The sequence below is a fragment of the Aristolochia californica genome, unplaced genomic scaffold, assembly GCF_029961685.1.
Source record: "Aristolochia californica isolate CCGP_79_NKW_82.1479 unplaced genomic scaffold, dmAriCali1.0.hap1 SCAF_1, whole genome shotgun sequence".
Taxonomy (NCBI): Eukaryota; Viridiplantae; Streptophyta; class Magnoliopsida; order Piperales; family Aristolochiaceae; genus Aristolochia; species Aristolochia californica.
The window spans coordinates 61,113,348-61,129,745 of record NW_027181770.1 but is presented as its reverse complement, the minus strand read 5'-3'; the positions used below and the strand labels follow the sequence as shown (position 1 = coordinate 61,129,745).

Below are 16,398 nucleotides of genomic sequence, written 5' to 3'. Positions count from 1 at the left end.
TTCCTGCAACTCAGCGAAGCCCAGTATACTACAGATCACCGTCTCAAGACCAGCTACAAGAATATTTCAAAATGGCTGTAATCGTTAGAAACAAACTGAAGATAGTCAGCCAACAGAGAATCTCTGTCGACCTTTACGGACCAAAACCCTCTGCCAGTTCACAACCAAAGCTCTGTCAATCTAGCCTCACCAGAAAAAAAATAAAAAAAAGAACATTTTCCGCTTTGAACAGCAGAGTACAACAGTTGAGACCTATAATGGCACAATGTAAAGGAAAAGTTACCCTTCCCATGTGCAAATCAAGTTTGTATGAGAGATTAGATCTGACTAAGCTGGTTGAAAAGAATCTTACTATCTCCTATCCCCCAAACGAATACCAGACCTCAAGAATGATTTAATGCTCATCCACGTTTGACTGCTCATTCTCTATAGATTCTGAAAGAACCCCAGCTAGAGGCTCATTTTTAACCAACTCCATTGGAGCCACAATACGGGGTTCATTCTTAACTGATTGTGGCTGTTCGACAGCAACTGAATTCCTGACATCACCCACTTTCCACCCTTGATCCACGTGCTGAAACTCAACAGCTTCTCCTACAGACGCACTGCCACTTTGCTCACCCATTTGAACTAATCCTGCCCCTGGTAAAACCTCTACTTCAGATACCTTTTCATCAACAATTTTCTCATCTTCAGATTCGCTTTCTTCAGAACAGCTCTCATTTTCAGCCAAAGCACTCTCCATCTCCATCCTCACAGCAGAGTCCACCGTAGACGAAGCATCTGGTAATACAAGACACTGTTGAATTGGAACTGCATTGATAGGACCTGCTTTCTGTCTTTCCCTGTACTCCTCCATCTCACTTCGGTATCTCTCCTTATCTTTAGCCCCTCTCTCCTGATATACCTGAAACCCAAAAGTAATAAAGTATAAATTAGGTTGGATACAGGAGCACAAGGAGGAAAAAAAAATTGTTAGTTTAGTTACTAATAGCTTTCTCTTTTTCTTACAGCTTTTTCAGTTTCAGTTAATTTGTTCCAGAGATCCCCAATCATCCGACTGATCTCTCTGTCTTTCCCTGGATGAAGGGGTTTCAGTCTTGCATGCTGCTCAGCGAAAAAGAAATTGTACCCACTCCGATTTGGCTTTGGATGGGATGGGTCCCTCTTTCTCATCTCAGATTTCTTTCTACGCCTCCGCCGACAGACCCCTGATGTTGCCGCAACATCCCTGATTCTATTATGGGGCCCAGAGGGAAAATGAGACACATGCGCTACTGGAGGGTGTTCTGAAGTGTGATATAATACACCTCTTAGCTTCTGTGTCCCAACTGTAACAGTAACCAAATACCCATGCTCAAATTTCCCATCAATGACCCCAACCACGGGATAACCTGTACAGATGTGGAGGCTTGCTGTTATTATAAGAGACTTTAGGCGCAACCTACTTGAGAAAAGGAAAAGATCTTGTAAACTAAAGGGTAAATACAGTCAACTGTCTGAAAGCTAATTCTCGGGACATTAAATATTAGTTATGACTGAGGTTAGCAGGTATCAGGTTTCAAGTTGCTTTTGTTTAAGTTGAAAGCTTCCTCACATGCTTTAATTACAAATAATTTTTGCAGCAATTCTTTACACAGGAGCAACATCTTTTCAACAGAAAGTATGTATTTCTACATAGAGGCAAGAAATATCACCTCTAATGTTCTCAATCTGGTAGGGGTCACGTGATTAGGCTTCTCATGCATTACATTTTCTTGAATTCCAAACTTTGCCTTTTCAATTCTCATTACTTACCTTTTCTAATAACTACAGACATCCTTGTATTAGTTCTCATCCCTCACATTTTCTTACAATTCCAGCAAGTACAGGGGAGTCAGAATTTTTTAACCCTATCCATAGATACATCCAAAATAATTCCTCAATGTTGAATGCATCTCTTTCTAGCCTAATAACGTAACTGATTACGTATCTTCAACCATGTTCCATCACCATACTAGATGATTCCTCCACTAAACTATCTCCTTGCACAAGTGAATCATGTGTGTGCCTGCAACATAGACCAATAGTATGTGTATCATACTTTTGGCTGGGCAGATTCTATTGAAGATACTGGTGCTCAAATAGTGAAAATGGTCAAATATACATGTTTAATAGTCCACATAACATATAAAAATTCAGAAGTTGATTGAATGGCGAGTTTTTGGACTCAGGAAGCATGGACTAGATGATTACATTAGTCTACCCAATAAAAGAAGATGATTGACTTTTGCATGTCACATGACCTGTGCACGTGTCTGACAGAATAATTCAATTTGATGAACGAAGGGGAAAACTGAAAATATAAGTGATGAAAAGAACAAGAAACAAACCACCAGGCAAAAACTCGCCCGTGCTTCTCCTCCGCTTTTGGGACATTGCTTGGGTTTCTGAAACTGATCCACCAAGTTCGTATGTTCCTTGTGCTGGAATGTGGGCAGATGATGGAGCTGGCAGAGAAGCTAAAGCAAAAGATGACATGAGAAAATTGAGCTTTCTACACCCCATTAAAAACATAAAAACAACTGAAGCCTGAGGATTTAGAAGTGCAAACCAGCAGGAGGTGGGATCCATCCTCTGGATCCGAAGAAATATATCTGCTCATAATGATGCAATAAGGAAATGTAGTACTTGCGCAAGATAAAGGATGCATTTGTGGCAGTGGATGGAAAACTAAAAACAGCCGTAACATCTTTCCACCTTCGGTCTTTGATGATCTACAATAGCACTCAAAATGGTAAGATAGGAAAAATATAATTAAACAAAAGTAAATAATCATTTGTATCTACCAGCAAACTGAACCCCTGAATGGAGTACCATGGCATAAACAAGAGCTGAATTAGATATCACATAGCCCAGATATTTGGGGATTTTTTTTTAAATAAAATAAGAGACAATTAGTGGTCAATTTTGCCTCGTTGGACTATTCTCTAGTGGTCAACAAGCCACACCTGAAAATTAATCGGTGGCAAAATCCTTCTAGATATATTCAATTTAATATTCACTTTATTTTCCATGCCTAGCTTTAGATTAACCAGGCTGCAGAAAAAAGGCATGAGTGCACTTGTCTACCTCTAGTCAATCATATCTTTCCTCCCGAGGAAAAATATTTATCAGCAGTAAACCCAGAGATTTATAACAATCCGCAAACTAGTGTTTAGCAACTGTTCAGCAGTAACAAGAGACATAAATAGATAAAAAAATTATTTTCATACAGCAAAGCTCATTAAAGGGTAAGCCACACCACTGATAACATCCTTAAGCCCAAAAGGCTCATCAAGACCAAAAGAAGTTGCACGCTTGAGTCAATTAGGCCACTAAAATATAATGCAACAATCAGTAACTTGATGTTTCAAGAGCCATGGTTCAATGATTTTTTATTTATTTAAAGCAAATAACGTCAGTAATTTCTTAACCTTTGTCACTAAAAAATTGAAATTTATGTTAAACCTTCTACTAGTTTTCATACTTTCTACATATTAGAAACAAGTTTTCACAATTTAGTGAGGTCTTTACTAGGTCCTTCAAAGTAGTATATTACATTCAACTATTATTTGTATGTAAAATACTAATCATTATTAACTTAGTACATAATAAACTTGGGTTTATATAGTTAACCATTAATAGCTTTTCTTTGTTGGATAATTATCACCGTTTTTTAATTATTTTTTCTTAAATAGTGGCAGTTATACCAATCAAGTTCTTATAAATCCAACTGAAACTTAAAACTCAAATGAAAAAACCAAATAATTCTGTTTAGTTCAGACACACATCAAAATGGTTTGACCAAAAAAACAAACATAAGTTTGGCGTCGACTTCAACTACAGTTAAAAACATGATGGAATTATTATGCTTGGAACATATAATGAAGATCAAGAGTACTTTCCCCTGCAGGGACCATTTAAACAAGATTAAGATGCAGAGACAATAAATGCTGCCTAAAAAGATTCTTGTTCAGATTGATCTATAATGAATAAAACGAATAGTACCTCAAGAAAATCCACCATTCTATTTTACATTGAATTCTGCATGCAATCCTGCATCCAATTGATCTTTTAAAGGTCTTGCCCTTGATCCAAGCAAGACAAATCTTAACATGCAGCAAAACAATGAGTTCACTTAATTGTTTTAGTTTGGTATATAATTACTACCAATTTCTAGAGTTGTAGAGAGATAGTAACCAAATTCAAGGGGTAACCAAACAACGAATTCTTCCACACGTTTCTTGTACAATTTTTTCTAAATCATTTTTTGAAATAGAACAAGATTTAATAAAGAAAACCACTATAAGGCCAAAGTCACAATGAGGTGTTGGAGGGAGGAACCCTCTTTCACAACCTTGTCAACCAAATCATTAGCTGATCTAGGTACATGAGACCAAGGAATCATGGTAAAAATACATAGATCAAGAATATGGTCATATGTACAGTTGAAACACGTGTTTCTTGGGCTCCTAACAGAAAGATGATGACGATAACACAAATAGCAGCAATAAAAATAATCACAGTTAAGTTATCATTTACTGTAAGAGTAATTCTGATCCATTATGGTGCATTTGGCTTGAACCCAAGACACTTTTAGTGACCTTTGTTGTGAATTGAATTCATTCCACATGACAGCAGCATGAAAGGAAGGTGGATTGAATCAGAACATTTCTTTAATGCCATTACTATGTGCATGGATTTTTCTTCAGCAGTCATATTGTCGGGCACAAAACCAAATGAGAAAAAAAAATCTCAACAGCAGCATGAAACAGAATTTGGAGTTTCAAATCTATGTACCAACACGAATAGAAAACATAAATAGATTCAAGATGAGGCAGCTACATCAAGAACCATTAGATTGTACTGCACCTTATCGATACCACCCCTAGAAGTAACTTCTACAAAAAGTCGATGGAGATCTAGCTCTCTTCCACCTATAGTTGGCACCCTATATAAGGAATGAAAAATGAAATCAACAGAAGTGCATGAGGAATTCAATTAAAAGAACAAAGGACCAAATATAAAGCAATCCAAATCATGAAACTAGAATTGTCAATACAGGCAACAGAGGCAGTTAAAGGAAAGAGTTTGACAAGAACTAAAATTGGTATGAATTGAATAGGTTGCACATAATATTAAATTTTAATATTAAAAAGGAAGCCTGCACCTGTTGATGGCAACCTATCATCATATGATCACTACTGAGAAACATCTTCAAGAAAAAATCACTACTGAGAAAGCTTAATATAGATAAAACAGCAGAAATACATACTAATGGCTTCATTCGACACATGAATGAAGTTTTATCTGCACAGCCTTTTTTATACACTTCTAGACTTCAAGTCTGAGCCACTCAGCTTGTTTATCAGTGATACAATGAAATCAAAGGAAATAGGTTATATCTATTGTTTGCTGAATTAAAAAAAATAAATGTTTCAATGAGGGACAAGTACATGGAAAACCTTGAGTGCTACAGACTCAAGTGATTGTGGTCGGTTGGGGAAAAAGTGATGGTGGTTTCCATTATAGGTTATATGGATGCCTTCTTTTTCCAAACTGTGGGGGTAATTCACCAAACATCAACAATTCAGAAATTGTATTTTAACAAACAACTATGTGGTTCTCGCATCCCATTCACTTCCTTGTACAATTATAGTTTAACTCTGATCACCTTCCTCCACTGATCCGAAGAGAACCATATGTAAAAAGACTTCAGACATATGAATGACAGATATCATGGAAGGTTAGCACTTTCTACCTCAAAGCAAATATGAGGTAAAGAAGTTAGAACAGGAATTCCAATCCCAAAACAGAAGCAGCTTCTGAGCCTTTATCTTATCCCTATGCATCCATTAAGCCAAATGTCCAATTATGGCATAACATAAATCCCAGTAACTGCTCTTCATAAAGCATATCCACATGTTCTTTTCCTTTTCCGGACAATTGGATGCATGCCAGAATTGCCCAATTGCAATAGCTTCCTTAATCCTCATATTGATCAGCAAACTCAACTTGATTGAGTACATCCATCTTTCATAAAATTCCAAAATTATGCATAGCTAATGAAGCACCTTGCCAATAATTTGCCATTGGGTCTAACTGAAGGCTTTCTACGAATTGCAAAAGTAAAAAACACACACTGAAACTGGATAACATTAATCACTGTCAAAAAAAAGACTGACCTTATTAAAAAACTTATGTGTAGCCAAAAAATCTGGGCAAGGTCTGTGTTACAAAGACTAAACACCCTAAACCCGTTCTCAAATGGTTCTGCATTGAAAAATCAAACAACATCTCCTTAAAAAAAGAAGCTAAAGATGGTACTCATAACTCATCATGCTCTTCTCTGATACAAGGGCACAATAGCATCCGATATCAAAATAATGTTTAAGATGTTCTAGGTTCCAATGCTTCACCATTTGAAGTGTTTGACCTCTATCAAGGAATAAATTTGCAATGGTCAAAGCATAACTTTTCGTCAAACAGACTGCTGACTTCAGCACTAAATTACTCTTTGCCTGCACTAAAATGTCCAAAAAAGATGTTATATCATGCTTCAGTACAGCCCCCTTCCTTGAAACAGCTACTGAGAGTGCAACTCACTTGTTTACCGCAAGAACCATCCCAGATTCTAGTAATTTATAGATGAAGTGCAGCATTCAGCTAACACAGTCCAACCACATGGATCACAACCATCAACTAGTTCTGATATGCACTAAGAATACACCGTATGCTACATTTGTTCGCAAAGCAAATACTTTCACATCATTAATGACTATTATACAAGTTATCAGTACCCTCAAGTTCAAACTTCAATATCTGTTCTCCACTCCCAAATATTTTACAAGCAAATAACATTAACAAAATATGTATATTTCACAAGCAAATAAGTTAACTATTTAACAAGCAATTATTTAGATTTTTAATACTTTCAACTTGCTCTGTTTTATAGTTTGAAAGAGAAGAAGACTAGCTCTTTCGGCAAGGGAGAAGACTGCTAGACAGAAAAATAAATAACTAAATAATGGCTTTAATATTGATTCACCACGATAGCAAAAGCCAAATAACCAGTGTGAAGGAAAGCATCTTCATTTACATGCCCAGAAAAAAAAAACAGAAAGTACCTTACATTTTCGCTTGCCAATCTAAGAACAGAAAAAATTAAAACGACGTAAAAGACCACTCACATGAACTTGGTACCCATCTTCGCATGAAGCTTCTCCAATGTGTCGATGAACAACTTTGGATTGCGAATCACTTCGTCATAAGTTGCAAGAGGCAACGGGTATTGCCGGTAACTCAGCTGCGTTTCTCTGAGTTCAGTCATTCTTCACAACAATCTATTGGAACATGCAACAAACAACAACATGAGACCATAAAACCCAGAAAGGCAAATAATATCACAAGCAAGATAAACGCAGAGTCTTCTGATTAAATAGCTATAAAATCTTACAAGTTACAACAGTCAATACTTTTTTGAAAAACAAAACCTTGCATGGAAACATCAGTTGCAAAAGACAGAGAGGCAACATTCACGACGACCCAGGATTGAAGTACAGAGGGAAATTCAAAATCTTTACAAAATCCTGTTGTACAAGTCCGTTCCAATCGCTTTTACAGAAGCTAAGCCTTATAAAGAAAGACGGACGTGACTAGTAGTAAACGGCATACAGATTGAAACAAGGGGAAAACAAAAAAACAAAAAGAGAGAGACACAGAAAGTCTCTTCGTTCCATGTCTGACACCGATTCACCGTTTCGATACGGAGGTAAAAAGGGTTTTCCTCCAGCTTTCTGCTCATTCGGATTTCAAACGGAATCCAGACAGACGGTACGTTTTGCCGGAAGGACAAGAAACTATATTAAACAGTAATAATAATAGTAATAACAACCATACCAGACCCAGACCTTAGAATAATAAGTGCACTATTAATGAAAAGAAGAGTAAGAAACGAAACGACAGTATTGTATAGATTATTCAAGAGAAGAAAGACAGAGAGTCACAGAAGCAAGGAAAATAAACGAAATAAATTAAAGCCATAAAACAGGAAACAACACAAACAGAGAGAACGGAAAAAGAAAAAAAAAAAGAAAAGCTTACCTTTGGTGTTGGCTACGGTTTGTTTAATCTTAGATAAAAAGAATAAAAATAGAAATAAGGCGTTTGAAACTTTGAGAGAAACGTCAAACCCAAAAAGCATTGTTTTTTTATTTTTTTTAAGCGGAATGTTGATTAGAAGGCAAGATTTGTATTCTGGAGGGGGCGCAAATTAATCATCATACGACTAAAGGAAAAAAATAAAAAAACAGAATATGGTTGACGATTTTTCTGATTTCTGAGACGTAAAAAAAAAAAAAAAAAAAACAAAAAACGTGTCGTGATTGACTCGCGGGCAAACCGGATGTTTGTAGAAGATAAGGAAGGCAGTGGATACGATCGCTGGAACACAGAATACGAATACACTGGTGATGTAACTGCTGCGTCTCTCCACCCCACACTTTACGCTGCTTAGCGTTTTCGTAATTTGGACCAAGTCTTTATTTAAAAAAACAAAAAAGGGTTTATTTTTGTGAATCTGTGAGTTTTAGTCTGGTGGACCTCACTTTTTGTAGGCCCCCTGTGGTAAAGGCCTTAATTTGTCCAACCAACGTACTCCTTAGATGTGGGGCCCGTGGGCTCTTACGAATTAATTAATTAACGGTTTTATTCTTTACCTGCCAGGATATTAGTTTTTGCTATTTAATGTATTAATTAAGGCACTAATTGACCCGCACGTGAGCTTCTTAAAAGAGGCCCGTGAACGCACACGTGTGGCAGAAAACAAGTTTAGTACTGTTTACTATACCCTCTGATTAATTCTATTAAGTCTCATATAATCGACTCAAGATTTGCAAAAGATTTAAAAGCAGGATGAAGTGATAATGATGCTAGGAGATGATGTCGACTTCGATGTTTGAGTTTTTCTTATCTTTCTTGAAATTAAAGATACTTAAATGGATGTATGACGTACCATGTATTCATCCTTGTTTCAACAGACTTGCAGTTACAATTCCAGTGAATCAACTCCAGTTCTGGTCGGGACAAAAAAGTCAAGAGATTTGACTCGATCACTATAGCACGAGGATCCGATCGGTCTGATTTGGTCCTAACCTGCTTTGACACTTTGGGCTATTCAGCTTTGACCCTTTTTGTTCGCTATAAGGTTTGTGTTCAGTACCATCTATGAAAACCAGGTTAGGACAGACAAATAAGATTGCTGCCGGGGTTACTGTAGTTAAATTATTGACGGGAGTTCAATCTTTTCCTATTACCACTTTGGCTCTTTTGTCCAGGCTCGCTTTAACTCACCCACCATCTTTGAAATCTGTCACATATGGTTAGTTTCTTTAGCCAGAACATGAAACAAAAGGAAAACATAAATTCCCAAGATTTGAAAACAATCACAGGAGCCATTGCAATGCTGGCGTCGCCAATCCATTACTGTGACTGCAACCGAACAGAGCATGTTAAAAATGCGTTTCTACTCTGCAAAGACCATGCAAACACAAATACACCTTCATTTTTCTCCCGTCAATGCAGCTTATGGCACATGGACAAGGTCCGCCATTTTGCATTTCTCAGCGACAAGTACTGTTGAGAATTTAATATCAACCGGGCCGATCCCTCTTATATTCTTTTTGCGCCTTCACTATTGCCTCGAGGTTTTAGCGCAACTGGTTTCAATATGGTATCAGAGCAAGGTAAGTTCCGAGTTCGAGTCTCACTCCCACCTGTTTCCATGAACCACAAATGGTAACGTGCGGGGGAGTGTTGAGAATTTAATATCGACCGGGCCAATCCCTCTTATATTCATGTTGCGCTTTCACTATAGCCTTGAGGTTTTAGCGCAACTAATTTCAATATGGTATCAAAGCAAGGTAGGTCCCGAGTTCGAGTCTCACTCCCACTTGTTTCCACGAGCCACAAATGGCAACGTGCGGGGGAGTGTTGAGAATTTAATATCGACCGGGCCGATCCATCTTATATTCATGTTGCGCCTTCACTATTGCCTCGAGGTTTTAGCACAACTGGTTTCAATAAGTACAAAATGGCTTCTCATTTCCAAGCCTTTCCCGCAACATACTAGGAACCACCAGGCCAGATCCCTTGAACTTTTAATGTTGTATCAATCATAGCTCAGCTTCCTAATTTCAGATTACGAAATTTTGCCAGTAGTTCACTTGGGCTCCTCAGACTCCTCCACGATTGTGTCTGATGACTTCTCCTGACCATAAGAAATAAGAAAGCATGCATTTCTGCCACTAAATCAATTAGATGAACATATCTACATCCATCTTCCTCCAATATTTGATGAATAAAACACAAGTTGTACCAGTTTAGATGTAAATTTTCTTCCAGCAACGAGCTCTTGTACATAACATACCTCGGATGATACCCATTTTATATCTTGCTTGATCAAGCTGACTTGACAAATTTGGAAATGCCTCTGCACATCACGAACTGACTTCGTCTTAAATGGTGCCACCTAAAAACTTTATTGACAAACTGAAATGTCAATTTAGTCTCATAAAGTTGAAATTTACATTTAGAGAGGACACAATTGCCAAGACCTCCCCTCAAGCATATATTTCTTAAGTCATCTTGTTTCTCTCAAATGTCTTCAATACTGAAAGAATAACAAGGAACCAACTTCTTCCTAGCTCTCCCATGGCAGAACCTAAAAACGAATCTCATCAGATCTAGTACTTACAGAATAATTCAACCACCCATCATCATGTTTTCCTGCTCTCCTTGAAAGATAAATTGGATCTCCTTCATTCTTATCTCTAATCCTTTTGTTAGAATACGGCTGACTCATGGTACTGTAAATAACCTTATCAGGTTTACGCCCTCTTCTCTCCATCATCTCCAACACGTCTCTCATCTCAGTCAGGCTCCCACACCTACCATATGCACCAATTAGACAATTACAAAACACTGTATCCAACATGATATCTGAGTTATCAATTATTCTCAAGACGTTTATTTATCTTGTCTATCACATCCGCTCTCCCATATGCACGAACAAGAGAACACAAGGTGATGCAATTGGGCTTTATTCTATCAGATCTCTTCAACCTAAACAAATACTCCATCTGTTCCAAATCTCCTGCCATCCTAAATGCATCTATGACCACATTATAATTGACTAGGGTTCATGAGAAGTAATATTTTTGCATGTACTCCATCATAGAGCGCATCTTGCATAATGTTCGGCTTTTCTGTAAGAATCAAGAAGTATGTTGAAGGTCTTGAAATTTGGATTAATTCCCATAATCTGGAACTTCTCATAACAACTCTCCATCTCCATTGTTTCTATCTGCCCACTACCGCCAAACGCTCAAAGGGTGGCATTCATTGTCCAGACATTTAGATAACAGTCTTGGCCCAGAAGCATCTCTCAGAGAGTTGCTTCCATCTCTGCCAAGAGAGAAAAGAGAACACATCAAAACATTGGAAAAAATAAATTATAGCCATAGATTATTGAGCCATTACATGTGTCATATACAAGCACAAATGAGACAAACTATGGTTAATATTTATCAGAAGTACAAAATATCAGAAACAGAACCATGCTCAAGATGTTCCATCCACACGACTTGCAATAAATTAAGACAGACAACATGGTCAAAGAGAACCAAGAGCAACATCAGCAGTTGAAGGATACAAGGCAGCAAGTGATATAAATATATAGTATTTAACAATATGAATATATATATATATCAAAGCCCTTAGGGAAAACTAACACTAGCTTTGCCAGAGTACAAAAACTCAGACAAAACTTCAGCACCAACAGGTCATCTCAAGTAAGGAGCTATTGATAGTGACTAACTTTCACGTGGCAAATTGGGCTTTGGCTAGGAAGTGGACCAACTGTCTCTTGCAAAAATAGGGGGTTACAGAAGTAGTTTTTTGCCTTTAAAATCCTGGTTTCTCACTAGGATATGGAAGAGAAATTTCAAATTTTCAGCAAAACAAAAAAAACACATAAATAGCCTTTACCTGCGTGCTTTGCCATAAGCATCGATAAGAGTGTTATATGTGATGGTATTAAGCTTGATACCATTAAACTCCATGTCCGAGAGTAAAGCCTGGACTAGGTCAAATTTGAAGAACTGGAGGCAAGGTGTAATGAGCACAAAGTATAGACATCAGGATGACAACTGAAGCATTCTTCATCTCATCAAGCAACAAAATGCTTTGTCAAAGAGGCCACTTCATGGTTTATGACACAACCTTCATCTGCCATAGATTGGAAGAGTTCAAGAGCTTTTTCAGGTTGTCTGCATTGTCCAACTATCACAATGACTTTGATGTATATGCCAGAATTAGGTCTATACGAGATCTGCTTGCAGAGTAGATCAAATACCTAAAATTGTAAAAAGTATGATCAGCATCTTATTGCTGTCAACAGAATCATATCAAATACCTGAAATTGTAAAAATATGATCAGCATCTTACGGTTGTCATTAGAATCATCTTTCACTACTGGTTAATAGGACATCGGAAAGGGAATCAATGTTATACAAGAAAAACTAGGTTTTTAGACAAACAAAAAAGAAAGACATAGTGGCATGTATATTAGTTGTATCATGGCCAAGATATGGTTGTGTTGCAGATGAGAGTTCTATAGTAAATCATTCAGGAACAGCAGGAAGTACTGAAGCAGCTATTGCATCGCTTCATGTCATAGTTTCCTGAATTAGAAAACTAACAGAGACAGCTAATGCGTCAGCATCAGAAATGAAATGCAGATTTCCGATATCGTGAGCTCCTTCTCCTCTTCCAAAAGAAAAGGAAGAACAACAACAGGCCCGAGATGAAATTCAGTTTAGAGAAAAACTTGACGAAATTCATATAACTAACATTAAGAGACCAAAAATAATCTGTTTGATTGAAACAGAGCATAGTCCACAAAAAGGAGGCTAAACAGAAGAGAAAAAGAGAAAAAGGAAAAGCTTAACCTTTAGGGCAGACTGCCAACGCAAAGCAGTAATACGTTCATGAAGAGCTTCCAGCACAAAACTAACTGAGAGAGAAAAGCAGCACAAAGTATATAAAAATTCAAGGAAGAAGAAGCTTAAGGGGCGAATCACCTTGTACGAACTGAGGGAAGAAGGAGGCAATTGTCTAAAATTAATTTTTATTGCAGGTGACTTCGCAAAACCAACTCTCCTCGATCAAATTCGCGCAGCAAAGCGAAGAAAATGACTGTAACGGTTGAAATTTGAGAATTTTCTTCATAAACAGAGGGTCAGAGGCAACGGGAAAGCCGCACGGAATTGAGAATTTCACGGAGGCAAAGGTGCCAGCGAAGTTTCGGCGAAGAAGAGCAGGAAAAGACATAACGAACAGAATTCTATATATCGGCCGTTACAAATCTGTTACGATATCCGATATATATCCGGTACGTAAACGATATATCGTATTTTTAGACATACTTACCGGGCGATACAAACTCGTTGTAACGGATTTTTGCCTCTACAAACTCGTTGTAACGGTCTTGTAGCGGGTTTTCGCTACGTAACGGCAGGTATTCCGTCCGAGTCAAGGTCTGAGTCGCCTCGGATTGGATCACGTACCGCGTCTTCGACTTTTTTCTTCATTATTATCTGTCCTCTAGCAGGTTCACTGCAACATAATAGCAAGAAACCCGACCGAGTCAGTGATCGAGCTGACTCGGATCAGACAACGAGACTACTCATTTTTTTCTATTTACCGTTTATTGTTTCTCGATCGATACCGCTGCTAGAGCCACCTTGCGGGGTATGATGTGGCAGACATAAAACTCGTCAGGAGCCGGCATGGAAGCGTCGTTCCAGCTGCCGCAAATCTAGGCGGTGCGGTGAGGCGTCGTTCGAGGTAGTGAAGCCCGGTGAGCTATTCACATCGCTCTCTCCCTTCCTCTCCACTGGGAGACCGTATTTTGAGAAAATCGAATAGACGATGCCCTCTTGATACGTTAAGGTTGAGATCGAAATTCGTCGTTTCCTCGACGTAGCACGATGAGTTTTTGCCGGTGTCCTCCGCGAGCAATCGCTCCGCGACAGATGGAATAGTTATCTGTCGTTAGGAGTTTGAATTTAAGTAAAACAGAGAAGAACAGGAGTGCAGAGAGTTGTGGAGATTATTACTATAGAAACCATAGTTTTGGTCTGGGTTATGCCTTAGGGAGACTAACTTAATTTTCAAAAATAAATCACCTACTCATAATCATGCATTATGATAAGATTCTACTGTCACTGCTGCTGTAAATAGAAAAAGAAGATGAACCTGTTCAATACTTTAACCCTGATGAAGTTCTCTTCTGTAGCATAGATCCTCCGATCACTGCACTGAGTTGCCTTTTGCTTCGAAATGCCTGCATTTTAGAGGATCTTCATTGGTCTGTGTCAGGGAGAAAATCGGACCTTCACTCGCCGCGTCATTGTTCAGATAACAAGATTTCTTCGTGATATCAAATGAAGAACGTTTAACTTGTTCATTTTATTTTAGATAAGTCTCTTTACCATTTCGAAGAATATCGGAAAGCCAGTGCTTCAACGGAATTCACTGAATGATGGCCGAAATTCGCAATTACATATATAGACCAAAGATAAACTTGTGTCTGTGAAGCTATAGCCATATTCCCCAGTGCAAACGTTGTTGGTGTCTTGGCTATCTGGTTGTTCAGAGAGTTGCAAAGAAACAGGTTCGGAATTCAACTTGAATCACCCTAATCTGTTTATGTTGTTCTTTGTCTTGTTCAGAGAGTTTAATCTTTAGCAACCTTTTTAATATGCCTTTTTTTAGTTATCACTGGTTCATTTGGAGATATGATCTCTTCAAAAGAGATCAGAGGGGAGCATCCGACTTCAAACTATTCTTTTGTGCCCGGTTGTCTCCATGCTCTGCTTATGCTGCTTTACATCCAAATGATGTAAAGATAGATCTTTTTTTTTTTTTTTTTTTTTTATAAAGTGTAAAGATAGATCCTTGACTATGTCTAAAGTGTTTCTCGTGTGTAGCTGGATCAATTGTCTTGTACTTTAGTGTGGCTTCTGGTGGAAATTATTCCACTCTTGCTTTCTATTTGAATGATCTCATAAACCCCAAACCCAAGTGTATTCTCATAAATAGGATTACAAGTTTCCAGGGAGCTCATCTTAGCTGTTGTGCTACTCCTTTTGCTGGAATTTGTCTTCATATTTATATATATTTTGTCTTTCAGAGCCTTGAAGAAATGAACTTAATGTTTACTGAGAGTATAAAAAGATTCAGATGGAAATATACCTCTATTACTATATTGGTTGTAGGTTGGCCAAAGCTGTGTTGTTCTACTATACAGCTTGATGCAATTGATTGTTTATCTGGTGTTACAGTTTCAGGTTTCGAATTAGGATATACTAGCAGAATGGCAACACACAACTCTACTTCTGGATCACTTTCTGAGCCCAAGCTGGGCAAGCTCCACCATCAGAGCCATAATTCAAAAGGAAGCATGGAGTCTTTCAGAAAGACTGTAAGTATGCTAACCGTTGTGGCAAAAAGAAGTAATCAGTAGAAAATCTTCTATCTATATGTCATCTCGACCTGTTTCTTGAACATAATCATGTCTGTCTTATCTAGAATCTCATCACTCATGTTTGGGCCGCTGGTGCATGAGGAAGATTCTGCTTTTGTTTTTGTGGAATCTGTTGTTTAGCCAAATGTCCCCTTTATGTTAAATGTCATATTTGTGAAAGGTCCATCTTTCCCTGATTTTGGTTACTTAAATGGTTGCAAATATGTATCTTTCTGCTGATGTTACATTGCAGCATATCTATAAAATTTGATGTTGTCTGATTTCATATAGGACTCCATTTTGTCTTTTTTTTTTTTTTTTTTTTAATGACGAGGAGAAAAAAGATTTCGTTAAGAGAACTCCTAAGGGAGAAAATTATGGGGAGAGCAAAGGCAAATAGCATTAGAAAGTAATAAAAAAGATGAAGGTTAAGCACAAATGAGTAAGGTCATTGCAGACTTACTAATAGCATTTCTGATGAAGGGCTGGGAGTTGCTGAATGATTTATATTCCAAGGTTGTGCACTTCAGTAGGCTTTTCTTTAGAGATGTGTCGTTCCTCTGTTTAATGTGGAATGAGTTGTATGGCTGTCAGTTATGGGACATCCATCTGTTATATGATTCTAGCTCAATGACCAAGGTTCAGATCCAAAGCTGGATAGTTCACAAGAAAAATGTGTATGTCATGATTTATATTTATCAAGTGCTTGGGCTATTTGGAGCCTTAGTTCTCATTGTTCTTCGCCTCTATATGCATGCAATTATTTTCCATCTCGAATCTTGTAGCTTTCT

At 37.8% G+C, this 16,398-nt stretch overlaps 1 protein-coding gene and 1 pseudogene across 2 annotated transcripts; both read right to left on the bottom strand.

Annotated features, from left to right (window-relative positions):
• Nucleotides 1–8: 8 nt before the first annotated feature.
• LOC137946851 (high mobility group B protein 15-like) lies at nt 9–7,532 on the bottom strand. 2 transcript variants are annotated; one of them, XM_068793167.1, is made up of 7 exons: nt 7,497–7,532; nt 7,212–7,364; nt 4,894–4,972; nt 2,594–2,756; nt 2,373–2,501; nt 1,012–1,394; nt 9–907 (listed from the first exon to the last, which is right to left on the bottom strand). In XM_068793167.1, exons 2-7 carry the CDS (start codon nt 7,349–7,351, stop codon nt 395–397), a joined length of 1,407 nt encoding a protein of 468 aa, XP_068649268.1. In that variant the 5' UTR covers nt 7,352–7,364; nt 7,497–7,532; the 3' UTR covers nt 9–394. The 2 variants fall into 2 exon arrangements, with proteins under 2 accessions (XP_068649268.1, XP_068649328.1); XM_068793227.1 differs by lacking the exon at nt 7,497–7,532 and adding an exon at nt 7,478–7,494.
• Nucleotides 7,533–9,385: 1,853 nt separating this feature from the next.
• On the bottom strand, nt 9,386–12,543 carry LOC137949954 (pentatricopeptide repeat-containing protein At5g48730, chloroplastic-like; annotated as a pseudogene).
• Nucleotides 12,544–16,398: the final 3,855 nt, after the last annotated feature.

Excerpts from the sequence above, each read along its gene's own strand:
- LOC137946851 (XM_068793167.1), bottom strand. The coding sequence starts at position 7,351 with ATGACTGAACTCAGAGAAACGCAGCTGAGTTACCGGCAATACCCGTTG. Across the intron at positions 1,395-2,372 it reads GGGCGAGTTTTTGCCTGGTG|GTTATCCCGTGGTTGGGGTC; the intron begins GTTTGTTTCTTG and ends ACATCTGTACAG. Across the intron at positions 908-1,011 it reads TAACTGAAACTGAAAAAGCT|GTATATCAGGAGAGAGGGGC; the intron begins GTAAGAAAAAGA and ends TTTGGGTTTCAG.